The 21620-nt window shown below is 41.8% G+C and overlaps 1 protein-coding gene across 4 annotated transcripts in view; it reads right to left on the minus strand.

The window, feature by feature from the left end:
* The window catches only part of LOC135205584 (general vesicular transport factor p115-like), a 489349-nt gene that overhangs the window by 354590 nt on the left and 113139 nt on the right, over window positions 1-21620 (minus strand). For all 4 annotated transcript variants that reach the window (XM_064236360.1, XM_064236368.1, XM_064236352.1 and 1 more), the window contains exons 5-6: window positions 14085-14181; window positions 4879-5080 (exon numbers count right to left, since the gene is read on the minus strand). In XM_064236360.1, the coding sequence (XP_064092430.1) occupies window positions 4879-5080; window positions 14085-14181 (299 nt within the window). The remainder of the gene's footprint in view (window positions 1-4878; window positions 5081-14084; window positions 14182-21620) is intronic.

A 21620-nucleotide genomic window follows, 5' to 3' on the forward strand; every position in this document is an offset into this window, starting at 1 on the left:
AACACCTCCAGCTTCCTGTTGAAGCGTGTCGCAAAAAGGTCCAGCATGGGTCTCCCCCAAATCTGGAAAGGCTTGTCTGCCACCACTTGATGAAGGGACCACTCTGTGCCTAGGATCTGATCCCAGCGACTGAGTTTGTCTGCGACCACATTCCGTTTGCCTGGGATATACCTGGCTGAAGGCTCTACCGAATTACTGACCACCCACTGGTGAAGCTTGACAGTCAAGGCGTGAAGTTGACGTGAAACCAGGCCTCCCTGTTTGTTCATATAGGTTACCACCGTGGTGTTGTCCAACATGAGAATGACAGAATGACCCTCTACCTTCAGACCCAGGAAAGCCGCCTTCAACTCTAAGACGTTGATATGTTGCTGCTTGTCCTCCAAACTCCAAATGCCTGAAGCGATGAGGCCGCCTAAATGAGCACCCCAACCTGCGAGGGAGGTGTCCGGGAGCAGAAGGAAGTCCGGAGGAAGAGAACACAGAGGGACACCCTTCAACAGATTCTGGTCGTCCAACCACCAACGAAAGTCTTCTCTCACTTACTGAGACAGAGGAACCTTTAACAGAGGAGAGTCCCCCGCCGTAGACCAGAATTCTCCCAGTCTCCATTGCAGAGACCAAAGATGAAGACGCCCATGAGGGACCAGCTTCCCCAGGGAAGACAACACTCCCAGAAGAACCTGCCACTGATGAGCTGACTGATGTGACTGACAGGAAGTTGCGCGCCACTGCCCGCAACTTCTCCAATCTCTGATTGAACGGGAAAACTTTTGCCACTGTCGTATCGATGACCATGCCCAGGTAGAGAATCCTTTGAGTGGGTACGAGGTTCAACTTTTCTTGGTTGACTAATATGCCCAGTTCCAGACAGAACTGAAGTAGACGATCCCTGTCCTGCAGCAGCTTCTCCCTGGAAACTGCCAAGACTAACCAATCGTTGAGGTACCTCAGCAAACGGATCTCATGAGCATGGGCCCCACTTGACATGGGAGAGAAGACCCTTGTGAACACTTGAGGGGCTGTCGTCAGTCCGAAGCCCAAGACTTTGAACTCGAAGACCTTGTCCACAAGAGAGAAGCGAAGGAACTTCCTGGACATCAAATGAACAGGGATTTGGAAGCATGCATCCCTTAAGTCTTCCTGATGAAGTGATTCAAGGTGGAAAAGTCGATCACAGGCCTCCATCCTCCCGACGTCTTGGGCACCAAGATGTGACTGTAAAACCCCGGGGACAGATGCACTACTTCCTCTATCGCATCCTTGTCCAGCATTTTCTGCACTTCCTCCTGAAGAGCCAAGAACTTCAGAGAATCTGGAGGATATGCCTTCCTGAGCTGCGGCTTGTCCAACAGAGGAGGAAAGAAGTCGAATGGCAGTAGGTATCCCGCCTGAAGGACATCTACCGCCCAATTCTCCGCCCTATAACTCTGCCACTTGGCCCAATGGCCAGTCAGGCACCCCTCCACTCATGGTGCAGGAGAGGGAAAGGCGCCTAACCTACCGACGGCCCCCTTTACCTCTGCCCCTTGGGCCCCTTCTTGGCTTAAAAGAACGAGAGCGAAAGGGGCGTTGATCTTCTGACTTAGGCTGTGTCGAACGGGAAGACCCTGCCAAACTCTAGGTCCTCAACGGCCTACCAGGCGACGAGCTCCTTGACTGCTGCTGGACAGGGGGAGGAGGAGGAACTGGAAGTCCCCAAGAACGAGACTCCGACTTAGACACAGCCTGGTGCACCAGTCTGTCTTTGGTGTCAGCCCAGCACCAGTCTATCGCATTCTCAAGTTCTGTCCGAGGAAACAAAAATTGGGACTCCAACAGATCTCTGTTCCTCAATGCCAGCAAGGACTAAGTGTCGAGTGATCTCTCCATCCTAGAAAAAGCCACGTTCCTTCTAATCAGATGAAGATTAGCCCATAAATTAGCACTAAGGTGAGCCAAATATGAAAACTCCTTTCCCCCGGACTGCAACAGACTGGCAAGCAAGGAGGCACTCACCAACCCTTCCGGGGACCTGTCGGAAGCTATCTTGGCAATAACCACAGACCAGAGGTCCAGTCAAGAAACCATCTGCAACATGGAGGCCGCCGTAGATTCCAATGCTGAGGCTTCTTGCGGAGACAAGGACGGAGCCACCGACCTCCCCTGTTCCAAAGTCAAACCTGGCTTCAGGCGAATGACGTCTGAGTTAAGATGGTGTGACAACAAATATACAGAGCTTGTAGTATAGTACTTCCTATGTCTCGTGAGAGGTGGGGGTAGTAGTTTGGTAGAGCCCCTAGAGCGAAGCGACCCTTCCCGGTCAGAAACAGAGGCGTTAACCTTCTGCAATACTGACTGAACGTGCCCCCGCAAAGGAAGCTAAAGAGATGATTTGGGGTCCTGAGTAGCTCCCACCAAGGCTTCCAATGATCCTATTGTTAAGACGACCAAGCCTGAGTCCTACTTTCCAATTGTTAAACTCACAAATGAGATCAACAACTTCCGAAAAGGAAGACAGAAACTCTTGCGTGTCTCCCTCCTCCTGCTCCAGCAGCGGAGACTGACGACGAGAAGGATGTGTAGGCTTCTCTAAAGCACCTTCCCCACCAAAATTAACAGAAAGGTTAGCAGCCAAACAGCCCAAAACCCCAACTAACCTGTCTGGGCTGGGTCCATGCGTCGGCTTCCGAGACGAACCCACTATAACACCAGGAACATCACTTACCTCAACAGATGACTCCACATGTCCATGAACGGTCACAGACATGGCAGACGTACGTACGTGAGATGGGGGGGGGAAACTCGAACACTCGAGATCGAAGGAGAATCCCTTAGAGTCAAACTCTTGGGAAGCACAAGTGAGAGAGGCAGGTAAACACTCCTGCTGCACCAACTCCGTGCTCCAACCTTCGACCTCTAGAGAGGCGCCTTGAGATCCTTACGGTGAAGAATAGGCCTTGGAGAAGAAGGAGCACTAACATCACATGCACGGACAGGGGAGGTTGCAACACGCTCACGATTCAAGGCAGAGGACGAAGCATCTCCTGCAGATCGCACACCACTAACACTGCCCGAAACAACAGCACTCTCGGGAAAACGTCCGCGTGTTCCTCGCTTGAAGGCAAAGGAAGGGCTGAGTCCTTAGCCTTCCAACACTTGATACGCCGCCGGGTCGTAGAGGGGGAAGAGGGAGAGGAAGACAGCACTGGTTTCTTATGTGATCTCTTCCCAGGAGGCTGGCACGAAGCAACACGTTTCCTACCAGTCTTCCCAACCGATAAGGCAGCCAACTTGACATCCAAAACAGAGTCCAACCTCTGAAGCACTGCCTGGCATATAACCTCAGACTGATGTGCCAGAGAAGGCTCTGATGACAAGGAAGGGAGATGTAGCAAACTGGGTGGCAGTGATGACGTCACGACTGAGAAAGGCGGATTAGAGGAGACAACTGGGAGAGACATCATCGATGGGAGGGACGTCACAAGTGGTGGTGACGTCACGGCTTCCCCTCGGTGCGAGGGGAATGAGACGCCACTGGCGGAGGAATACACAAAGACGGATCCCGTGATGTCATCGAAGGGGCTGACACCACAGCGTCACTCCGACTCGAAGCGCAGCAGACACTGGTGGAGCAATACAAGATGGCCGACTGCTGCTGTCCACGAAGACGAGGCCGGGAGGAGGGGGGGATGGCCTGGCCAGACCGGGGATGGGGGGTGCAAGCCTCCACAAAATATGCTAGCAACCCCTCCAAAGGACGGGGGACACCCTAGCCCGAGCATCTTCCAAATCGCCGCTATTTTGGACGCCTCCGACTCTGGAAGAGAAGAGATTGATGAAAAAGCCTCACCCTTCTCGGGAATCAAATAAACTTCCGAGGAAGAAGGGTCTACATTATAAACATTAGCCTGGCGGCCTCCCGATACTTCCATTGACGAATCAATGAAAGAAAAGGAAGGAGACGCAGGGACAACGCTACTATGAAGGTTGACTACTGCAGGAGACGAAACATTAGGAAGAGGCACAAAACCTTCCCAAATAGGAAGAGTCGAAACCCTCCGATGTTCTCTCTTGCCATAAAACGACCCCCACTGCTCCTTAGGTCATGCCCGGCATTCCGTGCAAGGATTCGTAATAGTACAAAAATTAGAACTACACCTACTGCACGTGATGTGAGGGTTGGTCGCTGCCGAAGCCAGAAAACGAGAACACGGAAAGCCTGGAACTCTGGGGCACATACGCTGACGCCGAGAAGGAGCAGAAGAAGCCATAATACAAGCCAAACACACACACACCAAACAGAAGCGAAACGGGCAATGAACTAGGAAAAGGCCAAGAGAGGTTAACACAACTCTCGCCCAGGCGGTCAAAAGAAAGACTGATGCATGATCATAGGTGAATGGTCTTCGAGCATCCTTCACCCGATCTACGCATGCATTGCCAGATATCACAAGATTACTTGCTTTCGTCTGTTTTTTAACCAGATCCAGCTAGGCGCTAGAAATGATCCTATTGTTAAGACCAAAGGTTTGTTCGCGTATGAACAAAATAGTTTTATACAAAACAAATAACCACAATTTTTAGTGCCATTATCCCTTCCTTCACTCAGAATAGGATTAATTATGATTATTGGGCTTGTATAACAATAGTGTATAGCTATAATCTATAAAATCATACTATCTTTACTGGTGTCCATTATAAACTGCTACTCTACCATAAATATAGTACTGTAATTATTATTATTTCAACTAACTCAGAACCTGAAAAATATGATTTGACTTCAATTCATAATGAGATAACATACATAATTTCTCAATTCCTTCTTTACCTAACAAGCATATATTCCAATCTGTAGTTTTGAAACATGATCTGAAAGTATTACAAGAATAGACTAACCCTCTTTGAAGAATGTTTGATTAGATGGGTTGTTACGCAACAAGTTGAGCATCAGGATCAAACAGTCCTCTACAACAACACCTCCATCTGCGAAACCTTCTTCTCGAATGATCTCAAACATATGGTCATATGCATTTTCAAATGCAACAATTTTCTGGAGGTTGGTATTGCTTTTTGTGAGCTGTGTCAGCAGCAATAATGTCTGCAATAGAAAATAAATAAATAAATTTTAAAAACTAATAATTTAAACTAAATCAGAAACATCCCTTCTTTGTATATAGTAACTAAACTGTGTGAAGTAATTTAATCGACCCCATACGAGATCACCTTAGAAACATGGCTATCAGCTGTATTACAGTACTATCTTAAAAATCTCAAATCTCTCAACAACACTTTATATGTTAGAAAACAACATGTACATACTTAATGATAAATACATAAAAAATATGATTGAAAAGCTATAGTGGAAAATTAAATTACTATTTGCAAACTACCAAGGAAATCAAACCTGGCATTATTATTAATTAAAATTAGTTGTTTGAAGCAATGATGGAGTAATTCAAAAGTTAACAGAGCTGAAGGCTAAGAAAGGAAAGTTTTGATTTAGGAATGTTAATATATTTGTACCTGCTTATTATTAGGTTATTTTATTTCTATAAAATATAAATTTTAATAATAAAATTTATTATTTGGATACTTACCTACTGTTAAATTTAGCCATGTCTCCCCGCCGATTAGGCGAGTCAGCATTCAAAAAAAAAAATTGAATGGCTGCCCGGATGACTGTCTAGTTTACCTGTTCTCCACCAGGTGTGTTTCGAATGTTTTAGCTCGTCAGAATTCTCCTTGACAGCCCACTAAGTTGTGGGGAGGCTGGGTGGGTCTACTTTAACAGTAGGTAAGTATCCAAATAATAAATTTTATAATGAAAATTTATATTATTTGAGATGAATCTTACCTACTGTTAAATTTAGCTGATTCCCACATTAAGAGGAGGATGGTGGGTAGTGCAGCTAGACAAAATTCCGCTCAGCCATTCGAGCTAAAGGTTTCTTATACGAAACCCAAAACATTCTCACCTGATCTGGAATCCTTGGTGGATTTTACTACCACCAGAAGTTGGATTCCATTCAGGGAGCAAGGCTCTCATACGTATGCAGCAAAGAGCAGCCTTGCGGAGAAAACCACTTTGACTCAGCCAGCATGAAACGCAAGCGGTATGAGGGACCCCTGTGCCTGGGTCCAAAAGCCCTATCAAACGACAGTCACTTAAAATGAATACCTTTACAATATACAGGTACGCTCTTATACAAAATTTGTACCTTTACGTTCCACAAAATATTAAAACCCGGGATTTAAACAAAGAGCCTAAAGAATTGCTCTTTTTCGGTTCAGGAAAAGACTACCCACTACTAGTAGTGGATTAAGGGCTTTACTGTTTTCAAACACAATTCTGTATACTTAAGGTAGTGATCGGGCAAAAACTGAATTGTACTTCTACTGTGACACATCAATCCTATTCTGGAGCAACAAATTGACTTAACACTAAATGAAGTTGCAACTACTGCTCACATCATAAATGTTTAACTTCAATAAGGTAGAAGAAATGGAGCTAGTTTGCATGCACTAGCCTATCCATATGTCACAGAGGACCTTGTGTTCCTTGACAAAGTTTCTAAAAATCATAACATAAAAGGTTAACTTTGCCTCTTCCAGGCTTAACCTTCACAAATAAATTCTAGGTTTTCTAAAACCACAAAACAAAAGTTACCTTTGCCTTAAAGTTTAACCATTGGCAAAGGCATTATAAGTTTCTAAAAATCACAACACAAAAGGTTAACTTAGCCTCTTCCAGGCTTAACCTTCACAAATACATTCTACTTTTTCTAAAACCACAAAAAAAAAAAAAAACAAAAAAAAAAAAAAAAAAAAAAAAAAAAAAGTTAACTTTGCCTTCAAGCTTAACTATTGGCAAAGACAGCTAGGTTTTCTAAAACCACAAAACAAAAGGTTGATTTTTGCCTCTTCCAGGCTAACCTTTGACCTCATCTGTTTTTCTTAAAACCACAAAAGCAAGGGTTAACTTTGCCTCTTCCAGCATTTACCTTTGACAAAGATGTTAAAGGTCTCTAAAAGGATGATAAAAAATGTTCTAGGTTTAACCTTTAAATTTAAATGCCCAACAGGATAGAGAAGTTTCCTTCCCCCCCCAAGGGGTTAAATTGGAATTCTTACTGGGAACTGTAAAGCATAGCCTTAACATCACCCTCAACTCTAAGGCAGAAAGCTAAAATAGCATTCCCTTTACACCAGCTTAATGAAGGGTGCTGACAGTAAATTTACTTATTAACCACTGCTAAATAAAAGGTTTTACAGTAAATTCAGATAAAGTTTAGACCCGCATCTAAACTCCAGAGAGAGAGACTGATATAGAGATGAAGGGGCTCCAATCTCAACACCTTACAGTGCTGGTCCTCATCAAGATCTAAAAGTACTTGATGCAACACCGAGGAAAGTACGTATGGAACGATAACTTTGGAAGTAGACAGTGAAAAGTCTTATCTCCTCTAAACAGAAAACATTGACGTCTACAAGGTTCCAGGTGCTGAAAATTTCTCCAGAATGGTACCCTCAGCAACACACACTGACCACTGCTTCTGACCCCAGGCCACGGCAGTTTTAAATTAAGAACAGATCCTATGATAACTTGAAAATCTTATTATTGGGAAGGGACATTCTAACATCTCCAAGCAGTTAAGGAGATACCTACGTCAATGGAACTGTATGGAGTTGTGTAGTAGAGTTGATTTCTTCTCAACGGAAGAATGAGATCTACCAAGAGCATTGGAAATTCTGAAAAGTTTTGCCCTGAGACTACAAGGGCTCTACAGGAGACTAAGCAATTCTTGAACATGAAATTGCTCAATAGAATTCAATGTAGATACAAGGGGCAGGCCTTCAATGCGCGTCAAAATATTTGTCGCATTTTAAAATGCGTCAGTTTTTTTGCCGCGAATAAGGCGACCCCCATATCCATGGGGAAAAAATTGGTGGGAAGAAATGAACTAATTAGCAACATAACTGAGTCATTTGTCTCACTCACAGCGTGGGAAAAAGTAACCGAAAATTATCGTTCAGTGTTCTTAAGTGATTTATGAACAGTAGACATCGATCGTGACCTGCCTGATTTTTTGGATCACGCTTCCAGAATTTTTTTGTGAAATTGTGTGTGTACGCTAGTATACTATGTCTACAGGGTATACCCCATTTGAAAATTGTGTACGAGTTGTACAGTTACACAGTGAAGGTTATAAAGCTGGCAAAATTAGTAAGAAAATTGGTGTAAACCGGCGAACTGTGCAGCGCATTTTGAAAAAATACCACAACAATGGAGACCAGGAACTACCTCGCACTTCTACAAGTTCTGGGAGGCCACGTATCATTAGTAACAGGGGTTTGAGAGTGCTGGGCAGGGATATTGAAGTCAATCCGACCCTTACTGCCAGAGAACTTAAGGTTGCAAATCCAGATATAGTGGCAGGAGCTTCTGTTAGGACCATACAGCGGCGCTTGAGCAAGGACTTGAAATATTCAAAAGTGAAGGCGCGTAAGAAGCCGCTGATAACCACCAAACAAAGGAAGACTCGACTGAATTTTGCACGTTCTTACAAAGACTAGGCTCTGGCAAAATGGCGTCAAGTGCTATGGAGTGACGAAGCAAGTTTTTTTGTTTCGGACAATAAGTGAAACAGTGTGTGGCGAAAGTCGACATCAGACCCGCTGGACCCCAAGTACCTTGCCACGTGTGTGAAATTCCTGTCTTATGTAATGGTATGGGGTTGTTTTGGTTATGGTGGTAAAGGTAATTTGGTGATATTACCTCGTAACAATATTGTTAATAAGGACTCGTATTACACACTGTTGAACGAGAATTTGGAGGAATCTTTTGAGTGCAGTAAAAACGAGTATTTTTCAGCATACTGCGAAACAAAATATTAATTGGTTCAAGGACTGTGGAATTGATTTCATACAAGACTGGCCAGGTAATTCCCCAGATATTTCGCCAATTGAAAATCTTTGGGCGATTATGAAAAGAAAATTACAGGACGTTGACACTACAACAACTGAAAAGTTGGAGACAGAGTTAAAGCGTATCTGGGACAACCTTGACGACAAGCTCCTGCAAAAACTTGCTGATTCCGTCCCCAACAGGCTTAAGGAAGTTCAGAAACGTCGGGGAATGCCTATCAAATGTTTTTTTTTTTCTTTTTACTAACCATTGATTTTTAATTAATATTTTATTTTACGCAACATGTTTTTTTCTTACGAAATCGCTACCTTGACAGTTTTTTTGACGGGTACTGTATGAGTCTGAATTAGGCAAAATTTAAGGAAACATCCACTGCTCAAGCCTGAGGGCCAACAAAGTAGTAGTAATCATTCGGATGTCCCTGTTCATCTACCTGCTAGGAAGCTAAATGAATGTTCCTTAAATCCACACCAAGTGCCAAACTTACGGATGTCAAAGCCCTTGTAGGCAGTTGTTCTTCCTGAATCCCCAATTGCTAAAACACGGTCTTTCCACAGAATGGATGATCAAACCAATATGTTGTTTCATTTCACTCAAAGCAGCAAACTTCCCACAAAGACTTTGTTTCTGACTGGGAATAAACCTGCTAAGCATCCTGATGTCTTTCCACTGCCCTGACATCTAAAAAGTTTTACCAGGTTTAGTTAGACCATTCTATGTTGCATGAAAGTGTAATGACACTAGTTAAACTCTGTGTTGCATGACAGAGGTTAAAGACCAAAACTTGGACTTAGGTTTAAGAACCAAATGGACGATTCCTGGTTACAGTGTCCCTCCTACAGTCCTGGAGCCAAAGTTGGTTCTGGATTACTTACAAATTTAATGAAAGTTATTTGTAAGTCGTAATTCTTACGCTGAAACTGTACATTAATTGAGCATGATTATCTGAAAATAACCCGTGAGGCCATGTTTCCTAATGAGGAAAAGCCCTTACCATATAGGAAGTTTTTTTCAGGTCCAAAATCTTCAAGCAGCACATGCCTATTCAACTTGACCAACAAGCATGCATAATTAAATATCATCCCCACATCACTAGATAAGAATGGGGATATAAAGAATTAACAATATAATGCATAGAAATTGGGCCAGAAGAAGCAACAGGTCCTTGGCCTTTGGAATACTGTTGACAGAGTGGGCTAACTTGAATCACTGATTCAGTAGAAGTGTCTTGTTCCTAAAGTCGACACTATCTACCAATGGGCAACAAGTCCCTGACAACTTATAGAGGGCTGCACACTAACCCAAACAAAGTGCACAGAACAGCAATAGTACCTTCTAGTAAAAACCTCTTGAAGAAACTTGCATGACTGTGGATGTATGGTAAGTGGAATACATTCTGCATGTCTACCACAAGTCTGACCATTCTTTGGAAAGGCACTAAAACCATGCTAGAAAACCAACAAGTATATGGGCAGACACTTACTGTTATTCAGTCTCCAAATGTCTAAGAATATCTCCAATTACTTATGGGTGTCTTCCTGAAGAATTACCCTTGGACCATCATTCCCTCTATATACAATCTCCTACTAAAAGAGACAGAGATCTGCTGAAGACAAGGGAAGCTATAAGAGGGAGATAAACCAGTGGAGGACAACCAAAAATCATCACAACTGCCCTTCACCGTCTCCACCATATAACATACTGGTCCCAAGTCTCTCCATGCATGTTGGGAGGTTGCAACTGTCCATATCCCAAAACCTAAATCTGCACTTATCCCCGAAAGGTATAAAATAAGGCTACCAATAGATAATCCCCAGCTGCATAATCAGACAGGAAGCAAAATTGTTCTCACTTCTTCCAAGCAGAGTGAGTATAAGCATGAGGACATTACCCTGCAGCATCAGAAATGAGTCACTTGTTTCCTCGCTAAAAACTCCCGCTGGGTTGGCGCCTCCACCTCTCTTAAGAAGTCGCAGAGACGAGACAATGTAGATAAAAGGTAATAACTCAAGTTAGACTGAAAATCCAACAACATGTCTATCAGTCTCAAGTTCATTTCCCCACAGGAAAGAGAAAGAAAGCGAACCTCCTATTAAATACGGTTAAAGGACCAATAAGCGTTGTACAGCAAAAGTGGCCTTCGGCTTTCCGTGACTTTAAAAGACAAGACGACAAGCCAAGGCAGACACAAAGGGATATGCTCTCAAATTGGAGAAAGCATTGGTTCTCTTCTCTAATATTTAGAGGGTGCCAAAATACACTAGGACCATTGAGATATATTTCTCTATGTGGCCTCTATCCTCAACAAAATGAGGATACAGCAAGGCGTAGTGTCGCAACAAACCCCGACCGGCCCAAACGAGTTCCTCCAACTCCATTCAAACTCTTCTTCTGTCAGCGGGCGATGGGAGGAGACAGCTGCCGACAGGAGGTAAACAAAGAGCTTAAAGGATGGCTCTTTCTCCGCAACCCTTGGCGACAAAAAGCGACACTTGTCGATAAGAGGTGACAGCAGCTGAGTGCTGTATCAAATCCACCACGACTCAATGAGAGCAAGACAGTTTAAGCGACTCGGGACTCGGCCAAGTCCGCACTCACCACGAGTCAACTGCGTTCACACGAGTCAACAATGTCCACAGCAGGGTTCCCAGATGTATCAGACCAAATTATCGTACTAAATCTCTTCAAATTATCGTATTTTGATTAATAATTGTTTATCGTACAGAAGGTCAAATTATCGTACTCGTATGATAATTATCGTACGTCTGGGAACCCTGGTCCGCAGTCCACACATGTCGACAGAGGGAGAGGGTGAATGAGGCGGCAAAAAGGTGGGAGGTGGTGGGAGAGAAGTTACAACAACGCTCCCGCCTCGTCCGAAAGCGATCGTACATACTTGAAAGCACTCCTAAATGAAACTAAGTTAGAAGTCTCTGAAGCTAGAATATCTAACTCGGCGAGAACTTTAGATACTACAGACAGTGTAGACTTGAAAGAAAAACATTAATCGAGGCAGTAGTAAGAGGTTTGCCGATAGCTGAAGAGGAAGCACGCAAAGAACAAACACAAGCATTACGAAGAAAAGGGAATAAGCTAGCATACAAGAATTTAGTATAACTAAAAACAAGAGACATAAACAGTCGACCGAGTCGACATATCTAAACGTGTAAAAACTCGCTGTACACAGATGCATTATCATCTCAATACAATGTCTATACCTATATCATATATTATTAAGCCTACGCTTACTGAAACGGAACTTATCTGAACTCTTTAACGGTCCTTTGGTGAACGCTTTAAACGAGATTCAGACCATGAAAAGGGCAAAGTAGGTATTGGAGGGCACAGAATCCCATCGTCCCGAGAACCGACCCCGTTCCTTGGCAGCGGACGTTTCCAACTGTCGCAGGGCAGTCGTAGGCCCGGGCTACGTACAGACGAGGGCACCAACACCTTACTTCTAACAGGGAACATGAAAATGAGCGCACACTGGAGGGATTCGGAACGTTCCCGTCACGAACGAAGTTCAAATGAGCGCACACTGGAGGGATTCGGAACGTTCCCGTCACGAATGAAGTTCAAATTTTATTAGAACTAAAAATAGGTTAATGTTATAACTTCTCGTTACGCTTTTCCTGAACCAAATGGGGAGCAGAAGGTGGAGCTACAATGGAAGTCAATACTATCCTACTAAAATGCCTAGTCTGAGTAGGGATAGCCTAACAGGTTTAAGTCCTGATCCAACTGATTGCTTTCGCAATCTATTATTTCCAGTCTTTCCTATATCTCACATATTCAGGCATAAATTCTCAGAACAATTCCCTACATTCTTCAAATCTAGTAGTTCCAAAATCACACTCTGTAACCCTGCCAGTACAAAGGAATGTTGATCAACTTCAATTCACCATCCTGGTTACACCAAAACATTCCTACATAGCCTGATGTTATTGGTTTTACTTCCGGTGGAAGATATCCTAAGAAAATGAAATTACAATACCGTAAACAGGTGTAAAACAGCCAAACTTCATAGAATACCAACAATCACCTAGCCGCAATGGCGGCAAGGAGAATTCTGACAAGCTAAAACATTCGAAACACACCTGGTGGCGAACAAGTAAACTAGACAGTCATCCAGGAAGCCATTTGATTTTTTTGTTTGAATGCCGACTCGCCTAATCAGCGGGGAGATATAGCTAAATTTAACAGTAGGTAAGATGCATCTCAAATAAATATATTTCATTAAACATTTGTCAGCCACTTCTACTCTGAGCCAATACTGATTACAGAAACCTAATCCACTGAGTAGTGTATGCAACCTCATCTAACATTAAAGGCTAATAATAATAAAATTAATATAAAGTAGTTCCTAAATTTTTTTACTTCAACTCTGTTTTCTAACCAACTTCTCTAACTACTGTACATAAAATTATGTAAATATATATAGAATTCACCTGTTTATATACAGCAATTTATAGGTATATTTTTAATTTTGATTGTTTTATCTTTGTCGTTAAAGCTGATATTAGATTCAGTAAAATACAGAATTGCAGTTTATATCTAATTTCCGTGCAAAAATCATTAATAAAGATTCTGTATGGTGTGGTATGGGAGGATTCCAACTGGTTGATGCCAACCCTAGTGACACCACTGCACTGTACGCTGCAAGGCAAACTGCACACAATAGTAGTACTATACTTATTGGTTATGCCACTGTTAATACCCACATACCATATTCTTAAATGTTCTTTCTAACACGTCCTGTATAACTGTGAGCAGAAATAAAAGTTATCATCAAACTGAAACTATTATTATTATTCCTGCAGTTTCTGCTGGAGGTGGGAGTATTATTTGCCATGTGTTAAATGAATTCCACAAACTACCTCTACTTCTAGTTCTATCATTTACAGCAAATCCCATAATAGGTAAAAGAACAATAAAATGTTTGACTCATTTAAAATATTTTGAGTTTACAGTATAAAAGATAAACATTCATGCTATGATTCATGACCTAAACGTTCCCTTGGCATCTCTGTGGTGACCATTCCATTACTTCTGAAATATCTAACTTAAAACCTTTGTCCAATTGCAAATCTCATCCCACAAACCAAGAAAAAGCAATGTTGACTTCATAAGCAATGAAACTCTTAAAAATAATAGTGAAACATCTAAATCTTACATCATTTCTTATGACTTCTCGGCTGTCAGAGAGCTGGTCCATTAGCTTAGACACTCCACTGGGTATTACTAAAATTACTTGCTGAAGCTCTTTCGGCCTGAAGGAAAAATGAATACAAGTACTGTAATGCATAATAAAATGGTTATCTAAGACCACTGACCACATACTACTTCATTAAAATTAAAGACAGAAAATGTGCAAAATTTTACTTAAAATAAGTTTTTTCAAATAAATTTAATTATATAAACATACATACAAACCAGCCTTACATTTAGTTCAGTGTTGAAAGTAACCCTATATTTAATACAGAAAGAGGATTGTGCCAGCTGTGTGGAGATAGGACCTATGTTGGTGGGACCGGCAATCCCACAACCCACCTGCTTCCATTGGTAAGAAACTTTTTTATGATCAGATGGGTGACAGGTGAGTGTCATAAACTACTGGTATACATAAACAAACATACATAAATTTATGTTGGTCTGTTCTTTTTTTCATTGCAGTTTGGTAGATGCGAATGGGTAAGAGCTGAGGCTCCCCTTCACCTGTACTCAACAGTAGAAGCTGAGAGACACAGATTTGCCAGTTGGTTGTGGTCCATTTTTTTTTCTGAGCCTAACAGTGAAGTTGTAGTACGCTGGCTTGGCCGAGGGCCTACTGATTTCGTGGGTGCTTTTTCAACTTATGAATCTGACCTACAGTTGGCTGCTAAGTTGGGGAAGACTTTGTTGGAGCACAATTGGGAACTGGAGTCGAACCTCAAGCAACAACAGGCTGTCATCAAGGATCAACTTCAAGAAATTGAGTACTTACAAGCTTACAGCGACGTTGAGGGAGGTCAATGATTCTAGGCTACGCATCTAAGAGCAGCTGGAAATATCGATTCAGGAACTAGAAAAAAATAACCAGAGGCTCTGCAGAAGGAGCTGCTGACAAGAGAAAAATCAAAAGTTTATGCAGTGTCACTGCAATATTAAGATTAAGGAATTAAGTTTGGGTTCTTAGGTGGTCGGGGTAATATTAAATTAGGCTAAGTTAGGTATTAGAGGATAAGATTAAGTTGCATACTGTAATATTAAGGTAATAAATTAGGTTAAGGAGAATCAAGAGTATTATTTAAGAATCTCTTCAAATCTGTTCCCGTTAGTATCCTTTTCCATTCGTGTAACTTGAAAAGCCCCCAACAGTACAAGCAGTTCTCAATGCTTCCTCAAAGTCAGTGAGCATTTCTGGGTGCTCAGAGACTGGGCTGGTGCCAGCTTGTAGGCGAGGCCAGCCTCTGCTGGCTGCCATCTAACTACTACTAAACATTTGGGAACTGGAGGGCGTTCCAAGGAGCTTTGCTTAAGAGCTGGTTCCCGGCTATAACTGGCGCTAGAAGAGCAGGAAGCCAGGTGAGGAAAAAACTTTTACTAATGGGTGTTCCTGGGCATTATCCCTGGCTGACAAGATTTTCTTCTCTAACATTAAATTCTAAGAGAAAGAGAGAGAGAGAGAGAATGGATCTGAGAACGGATCCAAGTCATGGAAGGGTCCTCTTTCTCGGCAAAAATTCTCAGGGTAAATGAGCAAACCTTGTTATTGAGTCAAGACTTGACTCGATACCCTTCTCCATCTCTCAAATTTCTTTTGTAGCACCTCTGCAAAAAGGCCACTCCTTGCTGATAAAACACCTGGACAGCCCAAAGCCTGTCCACATAAGAGCGTACCACCCTTGATGGTGTCTCAGAAATGAGATTGTTCAAGAAAGTACAAAAGATGGAGGGATTCCGGGGACAGTCCATCAATCCCTCGCAGTAAATCTGGAACCATAATTTCAATTCAGAACGGGGGCAATGAGGGACATACTAATGTTTTGATGAGTCCGAAAAAATCTAGCCCTTCCCTGACCTTATCAAATGGTGGAAGAGCGTAGAAGTACAAGTTGGAACAATATTGTAAAATGGTATCCATTGACCATGTTAGAAGGTTCCTTTAAGGTGGCAGACAGCCAAGGTTGGCCTGCCCCATAGATAGCACATAACTAAACTGAACAGGGGAATTGGGGTCCACTCAGGAGTAAGAGTGGGTTTCTGATGGTTCTGTTTTGCTGCCAGAATTTCCAGTTTGACAAGAGAAAACTGAAATGATTGATCACAGTAATAAAACTCTCTTCGCTTGCGTGCGAGCATTACAGTAAAAATGTAAGAACTGTGGCGATGTCCAAAGGGATACCTCAGTCTAGGCTATTCTGGCATATGTGAGAAGGTTCTGTTCTCCCAGGGATACATCCTGAAAAATAACCCCCAGTTCCCCAAGCAGACTCCTTTGACTAGAATGAGGAGTGAGAAGTAGTCTAAGACTATGGTGATATCTAAAGGAATACCTCAGTCTAGGCTATTCTGGAATGTGAGAAGGTTCTGTTCTCCAAGGGATACATCCTAAAAAATAACTCCCAGTTCCCCAAGCAGGCTCCTTCGACTAGAATGAGGAGTGAGTAGTAGTCTAAGGCTAGTCTCATGATGAGGAACCTCTTCTGGACTACTAAAATTTGGACAACTACCACCATAGACCTAACTGACAATTCAGCTATACACTGTCCCTATTGGTCTTGTGGGACAGGATGAAGTTCATGGCCAGAAAAGAAAACAGAAGAAAGTGGAGCGTAGACTCGAGAGAAGGCTACCCATAGTTATTGAAGCCTACACTCCCAAACTGGCAGACTGTCTCACGAGACGAATCTTGAGATATCTTCCAGAGACTGTATGTGCGCATGAAAAAGTATCCTAATAACCAGGAACTCCATTCAAGCACCCCTGGGAATAGACAACATGACTGTGTGGTTCGTCTCTGAAAACGAAAATAAATTTCTAGAACATTGTGCAGACTCGCAGATAGCTAAATGGACTGGTTGTCAACCCTGTCGATACTTGACAGCCATGGACACATGGCCATCAGGGTGGGATTGACTTCTTTTGTGATAACGCCCAGCATTGACTCAAAAACACCTCTTACAGGCTTCAACCTAGTAGGATAGCATGGACCAATCAATAGTGAGTACCCATATGATAGTTTAAGGTATATTAAGTATTTAAATTAATATTAAAACAGGCAGTTAGCCTATAAGTGTTTTTATAGGTAGGTAGCACATCTTTGGTGTTTCAACTATTGAATAAGCAGTTGGGGTTGGTATAGCCTATGGTTTATTGAGGTGTAATAACACTGATATCTGCTTATCATGGGTGGTTGTGGCCCCCAACCCCCGCGATTATCGAGGCCCCACTGTAGAGCCCTTTTTTTTCTCTTTTTTTTCTGAATTTATAGGATTTATTTTTTTTACCATAATGAAAAATTCATATCTAGCAAAAAAAATTACTTTTAGAAAAAACTCCTCATTTGATTAGAGGTCTACATCAGGCCTATACATATATGGTATCAATCCCAAGTCTTAATATTAAAAACCAAGGGAGGAGATGAATTTTAAAAATGGTTATTTTCAGGATAAATTGCCCTGGCATCACAAAACCGAAGGTCAGAGGCAAAAATCATATGCGGTTTGGAGATATCCCAAGTCACCTTAAGGGGACTGTCCGCTATGGCAGATGACATGTCAACTTCAAAAAATAAAAAATAGAGTTATTACTTGTATCTATGCAGAAACATGCCGTGCATGCTTTCCAGAAGTTTCAGCATATTATTTTTACAAATAATGAAGATATAGTGGATTTTAAATGATGACGTCATCGTAACTGCGTCGTCTGTATGACTGAGTTTGACAGAATCGTTTTTGCATTTTATTTTTGCATATATACAGGGATTTTTTTTCAGATTTTTTTCGAGATTCTCATACATCTGGTAGCTATGAAAGGTTGTGTGAGAGAGGAGTGCTGCTCAGAGTGGCTATTTATAGGCGAGAGCCGCGAGACTCAGAGAATGACTAGTTACACCACACACATCAAAGGAGTTACACGCACTTCGTCACTTGCGTTTGGTCACTAGCTATTTACGTTGTTTTTATAATTTCTTAGTGAACTTATAGCAATGCCGAAGTTACCTAAGATCAAGAAGGCTACTCAGTAACTAAGGCTATCAAAATTAGCAAAGGCCAGGAGTATGCTGAAAGAAAAACATGAAAATTCATTGTTATCAGTGCCCTCATTGTCTCATGTCTCGCCGTCAACATCATTGTCTGGTGTCACGCTGAGGGTATTAATACCACTTTTAGGGGTAGGACCAGGATCCTTGATGTAAAATCAACAATAAAAGATGTAGAAATCAACAATAAAAGTACAAATAAAGTAATTATAATAATGATGTTTTGACTTTTATAAGAAAAAAGCGAAATTTACATAGCAAATCTTTGGGAGCCCATAACTCAAAAACATACTTATGCGCATGTTGGTAACCATTACTCGGTTATTTATTATCCAATTTTGGAGAAAAAGATATCATTGGAAAGAGGAATAAAAAATTCCACAATTCTGTGTGACAGAATTTTTATTTCTTTCTTCCTTTTTTTTTAGATTTTTTTGAGTGTCTAGACTAAAAAAAAAAAAAAAAAAAAAAAAAAAAAAAAATCATAAAAAAAAATCAAAACAAAAAATCAAAATTCTGTCACACAGAATTGTTCCGTATATAAAGAAGTTTTTATGGTATGATTTTCAACACAATTGATGTCATATTAGCGGAGAAATCTCTACCAATTTTTTTTTTGAAAATCATAATTTTTGCTAATAAAACTAAAAGTTTTTGCTCAAATGACTTGAAATTTTTATATGATGAAGGTATTATATATATCTAAAACATATATGAAAATTATCTATTTTGCATAATAAATAAAAAAAATAGACATCATAGCGGACGGTCCCCTTAATAAGTGGCATGAATGTCAAAGTCCTGTCCTTAACAAATGCTGTTAGCCGGCCGGCCCCCTTAAGAAAAAGACAAGCATCACGACAATTTTCTCAACACCAGTGAGGTTACTACTGGTGAAGTAATACCTTTGGAAGGAGATCCGCATGACTGTATTCCCTTTAACACTTGAAAAGAACCAAGATTTCAAGGATAACTGGGTAACAGTTGATATAAAAAAAACCATTTAGATATTTTTAGTCTGATTACAAAATACTACAAAGAAAATACAGGCCATTAATAAACATCAGGCTCGTAAGTCAAGCATGATTGGAAGCTACAATCACATCTATGTTTCATATACAAGAAATTAGGCTAACCTGATTTACTTTTTCAGTAGCCTCCAACTGTTAAAAAAACTATACATTTGTCTAATATTATGGCCTGAATGATAATTATCACTTTGTCAAACAAGAAAACAACAGCAAGGTAACTACAGAATGGCCTACCAGTCTACTCCTATCTTCCTGCCTTGCAAGAGGCCTACTGGCTCACAATTTAAAGTGATATAAGCCTACCAATTAAAATCTTAAGGAACTAAAACTTTTCACAGGTCTTAAAAATGACAAATTTTTAATCAATTTGTATTTTTCATAGCTAACAAACCTGAGGTCTTAACAATATGATAATCTTCTAGTGCCAGCTGGAAACCAGTTAAAACAATCAAAGATTGTAAAGCAAGGAATATGTGGCATCTGGAAACTCCTCTGTATACGAGGTGGGACCTGGCCACTGACCAGGCTTGGGACCTCATGATGTATCAGTCTATCTTACATCCCAGGATATGAGAGAGGCGGATAGAGATGGACAGTAAACATTAAGACCTTAGATTTGTTAGCAATAAAAAATACAAATCAATTAAAATTTAATTTATTCATATGCGGAACAAACCTGTCTAACAATAGGATAGACTTATACTTGGAGGGAGGTACAAGTACCCTGAACAGGCCTGGAGGTTCAGCCCACCTGACCACCCTTCCTAGAAGATAGAGTTCTAAAGAAGGTGGTCTGAGCCCGTGAGAGAATAGATAAGCTAGTATCTAAAAACTCAGCCTGCTGGGTTTAAACACAATGAGTTATATCCAGATTCATTGCATTTGTGGAAGGTAAAGAGGACACTGTCTTTCCAAGCAACAAACCATGTAGGCCGGCAACAGGGGTCTGTCACCACTCCCCCCTCCCATTGCTAGGGAGAGGAGTAAGTGTTACTGAAAAGCAGATTTACCTTTTGTAAAGGAACATACCAAATTACTGCAATCAGTATGACTGCCACATCAACCTGTATCAGACCTGTTCAAGTATATGATGAATATTCTTCAACTCCCACCCAAACCCCATAGGAAGAAGAAAGGAAAAAAAAGAGAAAGGAGACCAGCCAACTCACTCATTCTCTCTTTCACATAATCATCTTAGGTAAGATACAAACCATCCCACCAGTGGCACCGGATGAGCCACACAAATTGTTGGGCAGCCACCACTGGACCCAAGGAAAAAGTATCCAAGGACCTGTGGGCAATGTCCTTCAGGTACAAGGAAGTGAACATGGAATGCCAAAGCCAGGAACCAGGATTCAAAATCCTATGAAAAGACAAGTTCTTCTCAAATGCCACAGAGGAACCCATCCTCTGATGTCATGTGCTCTAGCCTGCACAGACTCAGTGACAGAACTAGCAGGCGAGGAATATGCCTGATTAATCATCATACGGAGCTAGAATGAAATGGTGTTCTTGGACACTTCCCTTCTGGGCTGGATTGTGCTAACAAAGTCTACGACACCTAGGACTTAGGTGACAAGTTCTTTTTAGATAACAGCGCAGAGCTCTGACAGGACACACCAATAACTACTGTGGATCACTGTCCACAAACTCTTTCAGTGAGGGAATTGAAAATGAGGTAAATCTGTTGTCATGCACAGGGATTCCAAGTCTTAGCCACAAATTCCGGGACAAATTTGAAGGCCACAGACCCCCAACCCCTGGTGTATTTAACATTATAATTCAAGCTAAGAAGCTCTCCCACTCTCTTTGACTAAGCCAAGACCAACAGGAATACTGTCTTCAGAGTCAGATTCCTGTCTAATGATCGACGTAGTAACTCGAATGGAGCTCGAGTGAAGCTACTCAGGATCAGAGTAAGATCCTACGTCGGAGGTTTGAGTTCTCTTGGTGAACAGGATTGTTCGAAATTCCTGAACAACGAGATTTTCCAGGATGAAGAGTTGTCCATGCCCTTCAAGTGCAGAACCAACCCCAAGGCAGCCCTGTAGCCTCTGACATCCAACATGGAAAGACTTTTCTCATCCATGAGAAAGATCAGGAAATATGCTATCCGCTGAACAGAAGTCCCAAGAGGAGAAAAACCCCGTCAACAACACCAATCACAGTAGACGGCCCACTCACCCTGGTAAACTGCTGATGAAGACCTCCTGAGACTCCAGCCGTGAAGAGATAGGGACTCTACCGACAGGTGAAACCTTTCCACATGATGTTAGCAGAATTTCTTTCAGAACCTCTGACAGAAGGGACAGAAGGTCTGGGAACCACTCTGCCTGAGGACCAAGGCGCCACCAAGGTCATTCTGAGAACAGAGTGAAGGTGTACACCTTGAGATTGTCCCAAGGATGCTGTAGAGTGTCCTCTGCCAGAGCAA

This window comes from Macrobrachium nipponense, chromosome 11 (genome assembly GCF_015104395.2).
Source record: "Macrobrachium nipponense isolate FS-2020 chromosome 11, ASM1510439v2, whole genome shotgun sequence".
NCBI lineage: Eukaryota > Metazoa > Arthropoda > Malacostraca > Decapoda > Palaemonidae > Macrobrachium > Macrobrachium nipponense.